The following is a 14,779-nucleotide window of genomic DNA, read 5'->3' as shown; positions in this document are numbered from 1 at the left end:
TGTTGCTAATATGTTCACAATTTACTGACAACATAATGTATTAATGTAAAAACGCGTCAGCCAAATGTAATGTAATGTAATTAAGACGTGTATTAATTGATGACAACAATAAAACCGAACGTCATTCTACACTAGCTGTGTTGCTAATATGTTCACAAGTTGCAAATAACTTAGCCACGACCAGTTGTAGCAATAAAATATCCTGCATCTAGGAATAAATATAATAATAAATATTCTACATCTACATCTACATCTAGTTATATAGAATAACCAGGAACGCTGTGTAATCCGTATGGCCGTAAACATGGACAGTCGATGTGCAATAAAGGTTCGTGAATTTCAGTTTTATTCCAGGCCTGTAGTTTTGTGCTGTTGTTAAAACAGCCAACCACACAACACGATCTTCCCGGCATCACTGGACAGCATACGTACTAAAAAAACTAAATAAAAATAACATTTCCTACAGCTAACATCTGCTACAGCTGCCTACGGGACCAACACGCTACTTCCGCTATTTCCTTAGCAGCAAGGCCCGCAGTAATGGCGGCGCTGCTTTACTTCCGTGTTTCGCCGGATTTGTCTATAGACAGGTGTCAGTCTTTTTGATTAGCCAATTAGTGATGTTCCGGGTAACCAGGTGGGCGGGAACGAGAGGAAAGAAATGGAGCAAGAAAGAAAGTCACAGCTAAACTAAGCTATATTTATTTAAGCTGGTGTGATTTAGTTACGTGCCCGCCTGCATGACTTAGTGTATTTGTTTGCTGGAGAGGCTGGACGCTGAATGGGAGCCTTTTTCCGTCTGCAATTCTGCTTAATTGATGCTAAACCGTGACCACACTGCGGACTCTTGCTAGTTAGCTCCTTGTGCTAGCAGTATGAGAGACTTGTGTTTGGGAAACACTTACTGCACCAAGCTGCTGAGAACCTACTGGATGAACGTGGACGGAGCCTGAGGATGTGTTTCTTTACCACAGTGACGGGACACTGCTGAAGGAGGGTTTTGCCAAATTGTATCTAACAGCACTGCATCCCAGGAACTGTGAGTACTGTTAAGACACTACACTGGATTCAAATGGGCTCCAACATGAGCGCCAATGGTTTGGTACCATAGACTAATTTACTAAGAATCCATTCAAAATACATTTTTTTTTGTTTTGTTTTGATATTAAGTTCAACACCAGGTCAAAAATAAATGTTGTGTGTGCTTCTAGAAGTACCTTTGTGATAATGCATTTCCTTTTAACGAGTAGGGAACTATGGGGCTACAGTGGTTTTGTTAATGTATGGGAGGCTGAGCTCTAATGGGCAGCATAGCTGTATATGAAGATAACCAGTCATACATTCTAACTGCTGTTATACACACATCCCAAATTTAATACTTTAGTAGACCTGTCATCCGTTCATTTCCCATGCAAAGAGTGATTAGTTTTGAGGCAGTTTACCCACCCTCCTGTAAAATAAGATAACAGAGCGCTACAAAAGTAACTGCTATTCCTGCTTTATCCACTGTTTTAGTAAGAGTAGCGAACAGAGCACAACATCCAGAACCAAAAGTCAGACAGCAATAAAATTGCACTTTATTTTTTTTCAAAGAAATTCCAAGTTGTTCACAAAATGTTTTGTAGCTCATTAATTATAAATATTTTCATAATGTACCTGTTCTTCTTTGCACTAAAACAAAGGGAAACATTTGGAGTTGTCATTATTCATAGGTTATTATACTATTATGTTACTGGTGTGGCCCACTTGAGATCAAACTGGGCTGTATGTGGCCCCTGAACTAAAATGAGTACCCCTGCTCTACATTACTTGACTTACATATCATTTCATCAGTGGGCCGTGCACTGTTTTGTTACCCCGTTTGGTTACAGATAGTGACTTGGCAGACATTTGTTTAAATCAAAATATGTACTTTAATTAAACAGCTAAAACTTTGAAAAGGCCAAACTATGCAGGATTTCACCAGAAACAATTGTTTTTCATAATTCTTCAGCAAGAAAACACATCGCTAGATATTTCTAAGAGCGTGAACAATATTCCGCATACTTACTCACAGTCCCTGCAGATACAGTGCGGATAATGACGAGCAGTGAAAGACAACTGGACAAAAGATAAATGTGTCATGTATAATTACAGAGTAACTGCAGGAGCCCGACAAAAAGATGTAGTATTGATCGCGAGAAAAATTTGCAGCACATGTAGGTTCAGAGAAAAACCTTGAAATGAAATTAAAACGTGCAAGCAGGTGAAACAATTCAAACGCCTACTCTTTAAATACATAACAATATGTTTTGTAAAATGTTTAACAAAGCTACTCTACACGTGCTGGATATTTTCTGAATGCCACTTAGTACCGTATGATTCAGGCAGAACAAAATCCAGTGTTTCAATCGGCAGCCGGAACGTGAGTAAAGAGTTACACTGGGTGATGAGGTGAAGCCTCTTTCTCTTTCTCTGTGTGCATTGCTTCAAACCTGGCTGGTATAATTTAGCACACCATGGTCCGACTGATTCACTATACTACATGATTGCAATGGCCTTTCTCTTTGACTAATGCAAGATCTGCAATGGATCAAGTGCTCTTTTTAAACCAGAGCTATAATAAAGGCACGTTGACCCTGGAGAATGGTGGTCATTTGGGCAAAAAAAGACTCTCTGTTCCGGATTAATTTCCTTTCCATATACGGTGTATCTGCCAAATCAGCGAGAGGCACTTATTTGTTCAAGTGTTTACACACATATGCATGCACTTCTTAATGAACATCGCCATCCACGGGCCATCTGTCCATTCCTTTGATTTCCTTTTCGGTGCGACACCCAGCTTCTGAATCAAATGACATGACTGACATTTAAAAGTGGAGGATCTGGACAAGTCACCGGGAGACACAGCTTGTGCCTGAGAGTACTGCCACCTCATGCACAACACAGATGAACTGCTAGCTTTTGAGTGTGAATCCAGTCAGCCCTGAATCACCGGGCTGATAATCTTACATAAGACAAAGACAGCTCCGGCGGCTCCGTCTCATACCAGCTGGAGAGGGATGGCCTGGGCAGGATCTATACCCAGCAGGCAACACTCGGATACTTACTCACACTGGATAGAAAGACAGAAAAAGGAGGAAATCACATCCGATCGCGCACAAACACATGCACGCGCACGCACACACTCAACAAATTGCAAAGTAGTTGCAGTAGCAGATGGAATATTTATTATTGATTGCAAGACGAATTCCCAACATGTTCAGAGAGAAACGGGCTAAATGAGAATAAATTAAAGTATGTAGGTGGAAATTAGAAATGTACAATAAAAGCGTAATTACGTGCTTTTAAATGTTTGCAGGATCATATGGTGCATAAATGGATGTTATATGATGCACACCGATCAGGCATAAAATTATGACCACATGCCTAATATTGTGTAGGTCTCCCTTGTGCCTCCAAAACAGTTGTGACCCATCAGAGAATAGACATGGGCCTTCTGAGGGTGTCATGTTGTGTCTGGCAACAAAATGATGTTAGTGGGAGCCATTGGGTCCTATGGGTTGAGGGGAGATGCTGCTGTGGAATTTGGAGGCCAGGTCAAGACCTTGTGCTGCTTTTCATGTTGTATTTGAATTGCTCCAGGGGTGCTGGTCTGGTCTAGGTGGGTGCTTCACGTCTAAGTAACATCCACACAAATGCCAGGTCCCAACAGAACATTGTGTTTGTGTCACAAGATGGTCAGTGTTGTTTACTTCTCCTGTCAGTGGTTTTAATGTTGTGGCTGATTGGTGTATGTAGGCAAATTTCACATATAAGTCAAGTAACAAAGTTTTATATTGATTTCCTCTCAACTTGAAATAGTTGGCAGTTGGCAAACAATCTGTTAACACCAGCCATCGGTGCAATGGTACTGTAGCTTGGCAGCAGCTGAAAAGACAGTACTAGCTTTTCTCTGTTGCAGTCTGTGCTCAATCACTCTGTTCTAATCCTTACAAAAAACATGGAAGAGAAATTAAATCCAGCGATTTGAAACCCCAATTCTGTTCAATGTTGTGGTGAAACGTGCAAAATGCAAGATTAAACAACATCAGCAGATAACGGAGGCGGTTTATTTTTGGTGAACTTTAAGAAAAATGTGAGGTACGTGTAGAGTACATTTCTCTTCCTATTCTTGTTTCCTGTGTGAATAAGCAAGCCTGACCCACAGGAGGTGGAGCCATGATCCATAGTCCATCTTGGCTTGAAGTGGATGCCATCCTGGATGAATATTAAACACCCACGCTGCCCACACACATACCACCTGCCGAGGCTGCACCATCACAGGCTGCTTGTGTGTGCGTGGATCATTCTGTGGGCTGCTTACTGTACTTCTACTGCTTTCTACTGCCAAATTCATACTGATTTTAGACATGATTTGCTAGCTTTCTGCAGGAAACTTGATTTTTGTTGCCCTGCATAATTCCATTAAGATCATAAATCTAGCATATCTTCAACAGCCTAATGAATGTTCCATGATGCTCTTCTCCGTGCAGTTGCCCTTCCACTCCTGTGTGTCGCATAAGCCGCCGAGGGCGTCTGAGAGGCCCCTCCATGTTCTCAACGATGCAAATTTGAATTTACAACACGTGTTGAGGTGGCTCTCCTTACGTTTAAACTCACTCATGAGTGTAGACACCCACATACTTTAAAGTAGTGCCAGACAGCACTCTCATGGGCTACTTGAAATCCGATTCTCTCATGTTCCCCAGGCAGTTTTGAAACTACAATTTATGCCATCAGGCTCAGGTTCGGGTGATTTATTCCGCTCTTGCGCTGGCTCTTTGCACCATTTTGGTACCTTGTTGTGCTCCATTATGGCTCCGAGCTCTCTAGGGCGAGAGCATCTGTCTCACCGTGAGTTATGAGGACCGAAAACACAAGAGTCATATCAAAGCCCTGGCAGCTGATTACACTGTTATGTAATTATAAACATGCATGGCTTAAGCGGCAAATGGCCGTGCATAATGATCTGCACAGTCCACTTCATTCTGCAGTGTGAATAGGTTCATGTTTGATTGTTAAATTTCCCCCAGTGGGATGAACTAAATGCTCTGACATAAATGTGTTTAAAAAATCAATCAAACCTTTTTACTGGTCATTATGTTTTAAGTTTCCTTTGGTGTTGCTGGCAATCCAAGCCATTATCTTTCAGTTAAATTAAAATGATATTTGTCAGAAAAACTGTCAAACTAAAGCTACATTACAGTTGTGTCAACCTTCTAATCTAACCTTTAAACTTGAACAAAAATCTTGTTTGTTATTTTGGTATGGTTGGTATTTCATCTTTTGAAGAAAAGAAAAAAATAAAGTGTCAAGACCTTATATGAAATAAAAACAATTATTATTCTTGATTCCATGCACCCAACAGCTTGAAGTTGAATCTGCACAGATAATGCATCAATGCATCTATCTGAATATGCGTATATGCCTAAATGTCAAATTTGCCATTAGTCTTGTATTTCCCTTTTAGTTTATTTTGCATGTGAGCTCCATGAGGTAGATGCTCATTGAAACAGTGGGTGTGAAAAAGGGTCATGATCCAAAGCAGTGCCCGCAATGTCAAGAAAACTTACATCTCATTATGTTTTGCACTTAAGGCAGGTGAGTCACCAAGTGCTGCTTTTCAAAGATGGGAAACTTATGCTTTTACTCAGAGCTGCATTTACAGTATACTCTGTGCAGCAAAAGAAAAGAGAAGGTGAACGCTGAGCAACGTGAGAAGCGTGGCACGTGGGAGAGAGAGAGAGAGAGGATAGCCATGAGCCTCAGGGCCATTAGTTCATTTAGAAAAGAGCGAAGTTCCTCCAGGGAGCAGCAAGGTTGTCATTAACAGAACTTTCATGTCTTGAGGTGAGGTTTGACTCACATCTTCCGCTTTCACAGGGTCATGTTAGATTCAGTGTATTAAGAGTGTGTGTTAAATTTGTAAATTCAAAAGGAAGTTGGTCAGAAAACAAGAAACAATTGGTTTCCGTTCACAACAAAAGTTTGAAAGTGATGGACTAGATAAAAAAAGATGCCACAGTGCCAGCAGTCGAGATATCATATGAGATGAAAGCTAGCATCTGCTGCCGTCTTAAAGCCTCCAGGTTCTTCTCTTCTTTTGTTTTTCACTGACCCAGTCAAACCTGCCATTAGCTGCTGCTTCCGATATGAATGTGACAGTGTGGCAGTCTTTTACTCCAGGTGCGGCTGAGTGTTACCCATCACTGCGCAATGTGGACATCAAACAAATACATTTGTTGTCCATTTGTGCAATTTATTGAGCTGTCAGAGGCGAGCGGGCCGGCATTGCTACAAATAGGTGCCGTCAGAAGAGGAGATGGAGAGTGAACATCGTTGCAGGAAAGGAATTTCCATCAGACCTGATAAATTAAAGAGGGTACAGGTGGCTTATTGGAAACAGCAGAGAGTTGCAGTGTGGCAAAAAGTTTTGTGGATGCAGATAGAAATCCACTTGTTCAACAGGAAACCAGTGACAAGTTAGATTACTAGGATATGTAGACCGGGACGCAGTTAAAAATAGACTATGGGAAAAAAAGCTTCTTCACATTCCTGTTTAGTGTAGAAAAAGGTCCATGCCGCTTCTGTGTCTGTCCACAAACTATAAAGCTATGTATCAAAAAGAAATTCAGTCCTCATTTGCGTTTGCACGTTCCCTCGGCAGAGCTGCTTTCCCTCTTTAATTAATAGTCATGCCCCCTATTGCCATGGCAAAAGAACATGCTGTAGGTGCTAATGCGCTGTTGTCCAAAATGTCTCAGCCTGAGAGCTAATATTAAAGTCCCCTAAATCCAAAGGCTGAAGGAACAGCCTACTGTTTACCATCTGGCTGAGGCAGGCTGGCAGGCCTGAATCAGGCTGATAATTGATGAGCAAAGACACTGAGGGGCCCGCCTCGTGGCCAATAACATATCAGTGGCCCTCTTGATTGGCAGCTCCTGTTGAGCTGTCAGGTTCTTCAGCTGCAGCCCTGTAAATCAGAGTAATTGTCCTCCATCCAACTCTCTCTGGCTATCTGTAAAAATTAAAAACATAGCTTAGTATTTTGGTAAGTTTCCATTTTCTTCTTTGACATAAATATGGAAAACAACATCCAAATTACTTTCATGGAGGTTTGGAGTTCATTCAAAGATTCTACTGTTGACATTTGCTTGTGGCTAAAAGTGACCTCACCTCAACCTTAGCGATGATGCACACACCATGGTTACACAGCGACAGCCGGCCAGCTGCTGCCTCTTTCCTGGAACTGAAGTCGTGTGAAATCGCAATTCGACCTAAGACTGCTGTGTTCTTGTATAAAATCAAAGGGTACCAGAGAAACTGAATGGTCACACTGACACATGATGTTTGGGCTGAATATGAAGTCCATCATTCTGGGGCCCTTGTAGGAGATGTTATTCCTGACTGCTAAAACGACAGAACTCTGGATCAGTGATAATGATGAAATCTTCTAAGAAGTTGTCGTCTTATCAGGTGTATGACTTGATCAATATTTTTCTCATTTGCGACAGGAATGGAAAAGAAAGGTCATCACTTGTTGCTTCACGTATTTCCAGTGCAAAGTCAATTAGCAGGCGGACATCAAAGTAGTCCGTGGAGGATGAGGGCAAGTTGAGTCACAGGTAAGAAAACATTTTGACCTTGTTAAATTTGGTCCCGAATGAACTTGACTTCCAACCTTGTGCTCATAAACTAATTTAATCCCATGTGTTAGTAGCTAAGTGAAGTTACCAAGGGGATTCTAGCTCAGGGTTTTGTTTCCATTTACAAGTTTTTCTTTAAGAACCTTTAGAGATTTGTTGATTTAGCAGCACTGGAAGTGCATTCTCCCCTGTGACTAATTAAGACATTTAGGCCTGTGGATAACACCTTAACTTGACACAAGCTTTAATTTCTAATCAGGCATTCAAAGAGGCTTCTGCCTGGGCCAAGCCCGCAATGAATGGGAGATCAGGTATTTACCATGACATCTCTGCTTTATTGCATACATCTGCCCAATTAGCAAGTCTCATGGCACCAACTCATTCACATTCTGAATATTTCATCCACATTTCATTCATTTCTGTTCAGGCCATTTTTCAAATTCGGTGAATAGATAGTAGAGTGGTTTTATGTCATGCATAGAGGCATCCCGAGCATGATTGGTGAAGGTTTTTATACTGCGAATACTGCTTTTATGAACCGTTACTCATCTATGCAAATATCACTTCTTAGTCTGAAGCAGTATTGTAAAGAATTACACTGAACTTCTTTGAAACTGTGTTATGAAACAAATGCTCAATTTATGCAAGTGGTCATCAAATGCAATTATTATTTTGCTTGTCACATGCTATGGAATCAGACAAACGGAATACAGAGTGACAGTATTTAGTTATTGTGACAAACAGGTGGATATCAGAGTACTGTTACCGTCTTAAAATAAATACAGTACACTATTCACTCCGAATATTAAAATTTACCACAAGTCCCTCATTTAAAACAGGGGGCTACAGTACCTGAGGCTATTCACTCAGCATAACATACCTGTCTACATGCAAATAGCGCATGGAGGATGGAGCTGGCAGGCGTACAGGGCTTTCCTCATCCATATTGAGGTACCAAGAACGTATACACCTTTAAAACAACATAGTCTTTATTTATTCACGCTGTTTCATGCAATAACAATTTAACACATCCTTGTTACTCACTGTCAATCTCCTGTGCAGCATGCATCATCAGATATGATGTTATCATGTTTGTACCATGTATATGTGCCACATGTACGCTTTACTGAAATACATGTGTGAATTCATTTGCCTGTTTATGGTTCTCTCTTCTCCTCCTGTACTCCTTCCTCTTGTTTCCCATCCCATTGTTCTTTCTCTCTACCCGGTCGGCCTCAAGCAGATCACCGTCACCTTACTGTTCGCTCTGAGCGTTTCAAGCTCTAGCTTCACCTGAGCATCAGAAGAACATTTTTGATGATTAATTCTATATACACTGACAGGCCATAACATGTCCTGCAAGGCCTGCAAGCTGTGAGGTAGGTAGGTAGCCGTGTATAGAACAAGGGTGTACATGGTCTGCAGCAGTGCATAGGTGGTACGTGTGAAAGTAACATCCACATGAATGGCAGGACCCATCCTTTGCCAGCAAAACATCACCCAAAACAGCATCCTGCCTCTCCAGGCTTTTCCTTTTTCCCATGTGTTACCAATGTAAACAGCGCACACTGAGCCATCCACATGACGTACAGTAAAGGAAAACGTGATTCAACAAACCAGTCCGCCTTCTTCCATTGCTCTGTGGTCCAGTTCTGAAGCTCACGTGTCCATTGTAGGTGCTTTCGACAAAACAAACTGATTCAGCTTTCTATTAGAACCAGCATGAACTATTTCAGCGAGTTCAGCTACAGTAGGTCATCTGTTGGACTGGACCACAAAGGACAGCTTTGAGTCCAAGCTTCATCATTGAGCCCATGACTCTGTCATCACTTTTCTTTCCTTGGACCACTTTTGATCGATACTGCCTACTGCAGACCATGAACGCCCCACAAGAGCTGCGGTTTTGGAGATGTTCTGACCCAGTCGTCTAGTCATCAGAATTTGGCCATTTCACAACATTTCCTGCTACTAACACATCAACTATGAGGACAAACTATTCACTTGCAGTGGATTATATCCAACCCCCTGAGATAAACAGCATTATTCACTTCACAGTGGTCTTAATGTTACGGCTGATCTGGTTTAAATCTAAACTGAATTGAATTTAATTAAATATGGAACAAATGAAGGGCATGTATTCTGTCATGTTTCATAGTGACCCTGTCCACACTCTTCATAGACAGCCACACTACAAACTATTCAAGAACTGAGAAGTCTATTAATCCTGAGCTCTTCTTGTGGGAACTAACAGGCAACAAATAGAAAATGTCACCCCACATACAGATTATCAGCAGCGGCCGAAAGTCTTGCGGCCAACACAATAACTCAAGCCCAGCTCGCAGCCTGCCTGTGAGAAAGCATGCTGTCCAGGTGAATCAAATCTATTTCTGGGGATGAACTGTCCTTTGAAAAAGCAGCCAAAGTCTTGGCGTGTTCAAACTGGAACGCCTGATAAGAAGTCTCATGTTGAGTGTTGTCGAGCTCTGTGCAACACTTTTGTCCTAAAGGTGGCCTCTTCTTTGCAATGTATTTATCCTCCAAGTGGTCATCTAATGCATGTGTTTTGTTGACTGTGCCTTAGATGGTTTATGGGTTTATCAGAATACTATAGTGCACAACAGATGGGAAAATGATCTCATCAAATTAAGTCCTTTGTGTAGGAGGCAGAGAAAGGGTTATGTCATCAGTGCCACCGCACTGCTATGAAAATTGTGCAGTATGGTAATTATAATGGGAATAGGTTTTCAACAGTCATGATCAGGAACCCGTGATGCAGCACTTGAAGTGCATGCCACTTTGCAATTGTAATTTAAACCCCATACAATGGTGATGCAGTATTTTGTATAGTTTGTCAGTATTCATACACAATTCTTTAAATGTGTTATGTATGTTGGTTCAGTCATCTTGCAGACAACATGGGCTCAATGTAGTCAAACACTTTTTAAGTGAAGGAGATCCAGCTAACAGGGGGACTTAAAAAAAAAATAAAAATACATGAAATGTCATTAATAGCTCAGTGTGGCAGCAGCGTGTCGATTGGCATGTGAGGTGGTGAGGCTACAAATGCACAAAGATCTCACCAGGATTCACAGCTAAAATATGAAAAACAAACCTGTTGGGAAATGGTTGTGGCACAGGACCAAGGTGACATCATAAGTATGAATTAAATGATTTCAGATGATCTGAATAGATTAGGTACACTACGGAAAGCCTATGCATTCTAATATAACGATCCTGCACTAAATCTTAGCTTTGTGAACTGCTTTGGGTTGTACCAACACATGCTTGGATTATTTTGACCATATTAGTCAGTGGTCTAGACAAACAACAAAAAATACCATGCAGTTTCAACAAAAAGTGACCATAATGACATTCACAAAGAGGGAGTTAGTGCAGGACTGTTATATTAGAATGTAATTGCACTAGTGTGCCTAATGTGCCTCCTGTTTAAAAAGTGCATACTTACTTAAGGAGCAGAATTTCAAGTTCACATTGTAGTTATTAGTAAAATGACATGTTTGAGGGACTGCCAGGGTATCTGGTGCAGATATTCAGGATTCTTAATTTTTCCTGCATAAAAATATAAATTTCCCTTTTACTATGTTATATCACCAAACACTATAAATGAATTGCACCTGTTGTCTTTAGCACTTACCATGGGTACTTATCAAGTTGGCATAAAAGACCTTCTCGCATAGTTTTGTTTAATCATATACAGTACATCCACTGGCTTTTGGGTCCATTCATCTCGCAGGCTTGCTTCTATTGAATTAAATTACTGACACCATCAATCCCGACACCGCAGGATATGAGCATAGTGAAGATAAATCTGGCGCCATGAGACCTCAAGCCCATTGAGATGTTGCCATAATATGACCTTGTTATAAAATGATGTGGTTAAGATATGACTTTATGATGAAAATTCCAGCCTTTGAAAGACACCCAGGAGGAAGTGTCTGCTGATGAATCCCGGCCCGCTTTCCATGAGTGAATGGTTCTCGGTTCTGCGAAAAGGACCCGCTGAGGGTTTGATGGAGCCGGATGCTGAACAAGCGAGCGAGGTGGAACCCAGGTAATGTTTCTCTCACCTTCACTGTTTGGCACCATTTTGGTCCCGCTGAGATTTATATTAGCAATTAAAATTTTGGTCTCGTGAGGTAGAAACAGTTTCAAGGATCTTGGTCACAAGGCTTGACAAAAATAGATAAATAAATAAATAAACCGTAAAAGTGTAATAGTACAAAAATGTAGTAACAGAAGAATTACCTGCAAGTTTCTCAAATCACAGAATGGACATAGTGCAATACTACAACACTGATAATCTCAACACTGAATGAGTAGCAGTCCGTAATCACATCTGGTGCTTGTTTTCAGAGCCACTTCAGAAAGCAACATATAATCATGCTCATCCTGGTACAAACAGTGGTCTTGTCTTTAAATCTGTGTGATTAAAGGGATCCGAGTCATTGAGAGGACTAGATTGTCTGACAAAGAGCAGTCTCTCCACATCAGCTGGGTACTGTTTTTATTTCTTTTTAAATTCGGTGAAGCACTGCCTTTTTATTGTGTTTGCCGGATTTACCATTTCCCTTGACAAAAAAAAAAAAACAACAAAAAAAACAAGACATTTCAAGCAAAGCCATTGTTAGGAAACCTTGACAAAGTCGAAGCGTAACAGAGTAATTTGTTCTTTTTCTACCTCAACACTAAGTGGATAGATGATGTAGTATTTCTGAAGAGTAAAGGGTAAATGCTCGTTTTCCTCTCCCTTTGAAGTGAACTCTCAAAGCCTGACTTCAGTCTTCGGTAAGATTCCAAATAACAATATATTAAATGGGATTCAACACATTGCACTGTTCATATGTTTCACTGGATACAACTGTGACTGCTCTATTGGCAGCAGGAATTTGTTAATTGAGTTTATTTGCTAGAAACTTAGGCAAAACTGGTGAATTTAAGTTAACCTGACAGACTTCAGATAAAAAACACTGGCCGTGTTTTTCTCCTTGAGTAATTATTCTGTTCAAATAGCATATATTTCTCTCCAGGCAGAGAGTGCTTGGGCTGAATGGATGCTGCCACTGCATAATGGTCCTCAGACGTTTGTTTCCTAGGCAACGTGGGGAGGGCATGTGGAGAGGGAGGTATAAAAACACTGGCAGCTCCTCTCTGAGTCTTACTCTGAGGTGAATGCACTCACTGTCAACAGAGGGAGCCTCAGAGAACTTGCTACACACTTTCTCTCCCAATTGGCCATCTTCTCTCTCGGCTCGCTTGAAGGGCTCGGCTCCACAATTAGCTTTTCAAAAATGATGCGACCAAAAGATTTGCGCCAGGGTTCTGGCACTAAGACCTTCCTAGATGCCATGCATGGTGGCAAAGTCCACCTAGCGCGCTTCATTCTGGACGCCTTGGATGGACGCATAATCAACTCGAAAACCGAAAACAGCCGCACCCCACTCATGTTCGCTGTCTGCCTGCAAGACTCCGGGACCAGGGCCAAGTTCACTCGGCTGCTGCTGGAGAAAGGGGCGGATGTCAACTGCCAGGATGAGGACGGTCGCACAGCCCTGAGCCATGCCTGTGAGATGGGTCACCTGGACGTTGTCAAACTTCTGGTGCAGTTCAGTGCTGACCCAGACGTCTCTGATGCGTGGGGTAACAACGCGCTCATGTATGCTGCCTATTCTGGACACAGCCAGGTTCTGGACTTCTTGGTCAGGGCTTTCAAAAGACTGGGACTGAGGTTGGACAAGACCAATAATGCCGGTCACTCAGCTATCGAGGTTGCCAACTTCTTCGGACACAACCAGTGCGCCCAGATTCTGAACTTTCCGTGCAGGAGAGGTGTTGTCACAGATGATCCACTTGTTGATGCAGGTGCCGCTGTTGAAGGAGAGTGCCGTCTGCCCAACAAGCTCCCCAGACATGTTCTGGAGAGATTCTCCAAGCATTTGCATAATGACAACCAACTGCCTGGGCTATTTCAGAGACAGTTGAAGATTGGAGATGGTAACGGACTGTGGAACCGTTTCAGATGCCCCAGGAGTCAGTCTCAAGAGGACAACCACCGCCACAGCTTTGCTCTGCCTCCTCAGACTGAAAAAAGCCAGACTGAGGGAGATCACAGCATTCTCTTCACTGCCAAACAACTGCAAAATTGCCAGTTCAGAGAGCTATGGGGGGCTAAAACACTGAGCTCTCTTCCTAAGCCAAGCCAGAAAGATGTCAGCCGAGACACTCGGCTTCCAGAGCAAACACCAGAGAGTTTTCCTCTCTGGGGAAAGGCAAAGTCATTTAACCTGGACCTTCTGAGCAGCAGAAAGCAGTCCTATCAGGGTGATGTGCGTGACATGAGCCTGTCAGCCAGCAAATTAAAGAGAGCCTCGCTACAGGATGAGAGATGCCTGATAGACAAGATGGAATGTCAAGGGAACACCCGGGGCCTGACAAACGATGCTGACAAAACTGTCTCTGTGCCAAAACCTCTTTTAAACGGCAAGAGTCAGCCCGTGAGACCACTCGAAGAGAATGTCAAATTGCAGAATGAAGAGTCTAATGACACAGCTCCATCAAGCAGAAGAGAGCAGCAGAAGAGAGGAAGCTTCGGCCCGACTGCCAGACACAACAAACTACTTTTTGCCAGGGGCGAAATGGAGTCAGGGAAGATCCCCGGCCGCACCCCTGGGTTCATGGGCCTGGGGACCAGACTGCTGCGTCGATTCACCGCGCCAGAGTTTATGAGGATGGTGATAGACTGCTCACCCAGCTCCTCAAACGGGAGAGGTCGTATGTCCCGCTCCGAAACCTTCCCTTTCTCACACACACATCAGCAGGTCAACAGTCAGCCGAGTGTCGACAGTATCAGCGGAGTGAAGTGTGAGTTTGAGAGCTGCTCGTCTCAGTCCACCCTTGATTAGAATAAGGACAATGGCAAACAGCAGAAATTGCGGATAGTGATGTTTTTACAGCATTTGATGCATTTTTATTGTTTAACGTTGTACTGAGAGAAAGAATAATTTGCTTTTGTTGCACTTTGTTTTTTTCAATGTTCATCAAGGAAAAAGTAGAAATTTAATTGGTCCTTTGCATAAAGCTGTGTACCATTTTGC

The 14,779-nt window shown here is 42.2% G+C and overlaps 1 protein-coding gene across 1 annotated transcript; it reads left to right on the top strand.

The window, feature by feature from the left end:
* Positions 1-12,926: 12,926 nt before the first annotated feature.
* ankrd63 (ankyrin repeat domain 63) lies at positions 12,927-14,765 on the top strand. The gene has a single exon (XM_084568529.1). The coding sequence runs from the start codon at positions 12,977-12,979 to the stop codon at positions 14,585-14,587; it is 1,611 nt and encodes a 536-aa protein (XP_084424655.1). The 5' UTR covers positions 12,927-12,976; the 3' UTR covers positions 14,588-14,765.
* The last annotated feature ends 14 nt before the right edge of the window (positions 14,766-14,779 follow it).

Source organism: Chelon labrosus, assembly GCF_963514085.1.
Source record: "Chelon labrosus genome assembly, chromosome: 20".
Classification (NCBI taxonomy): domain Eukaryota; kingdom Metazoa; phylum Chordata; class Actinopteri; order Mugiliformes; family Mugilidae; genus Chelon; species Chelon labrosus.
Note: the sequence above shows the minus strand (reverse complement) of the source record. Positions and strands in the feature narration are given on the sequence as shown.

Excerpts from the sequence above, each read along its gene's own strand:
- ankrd63 (XM_084568529.1), top strand. The coding sequence starts at position 12,977 with ATGATGCGACCAAAAGATTTGCGCCAGGGTTCTGGCACTAAGACCTTC.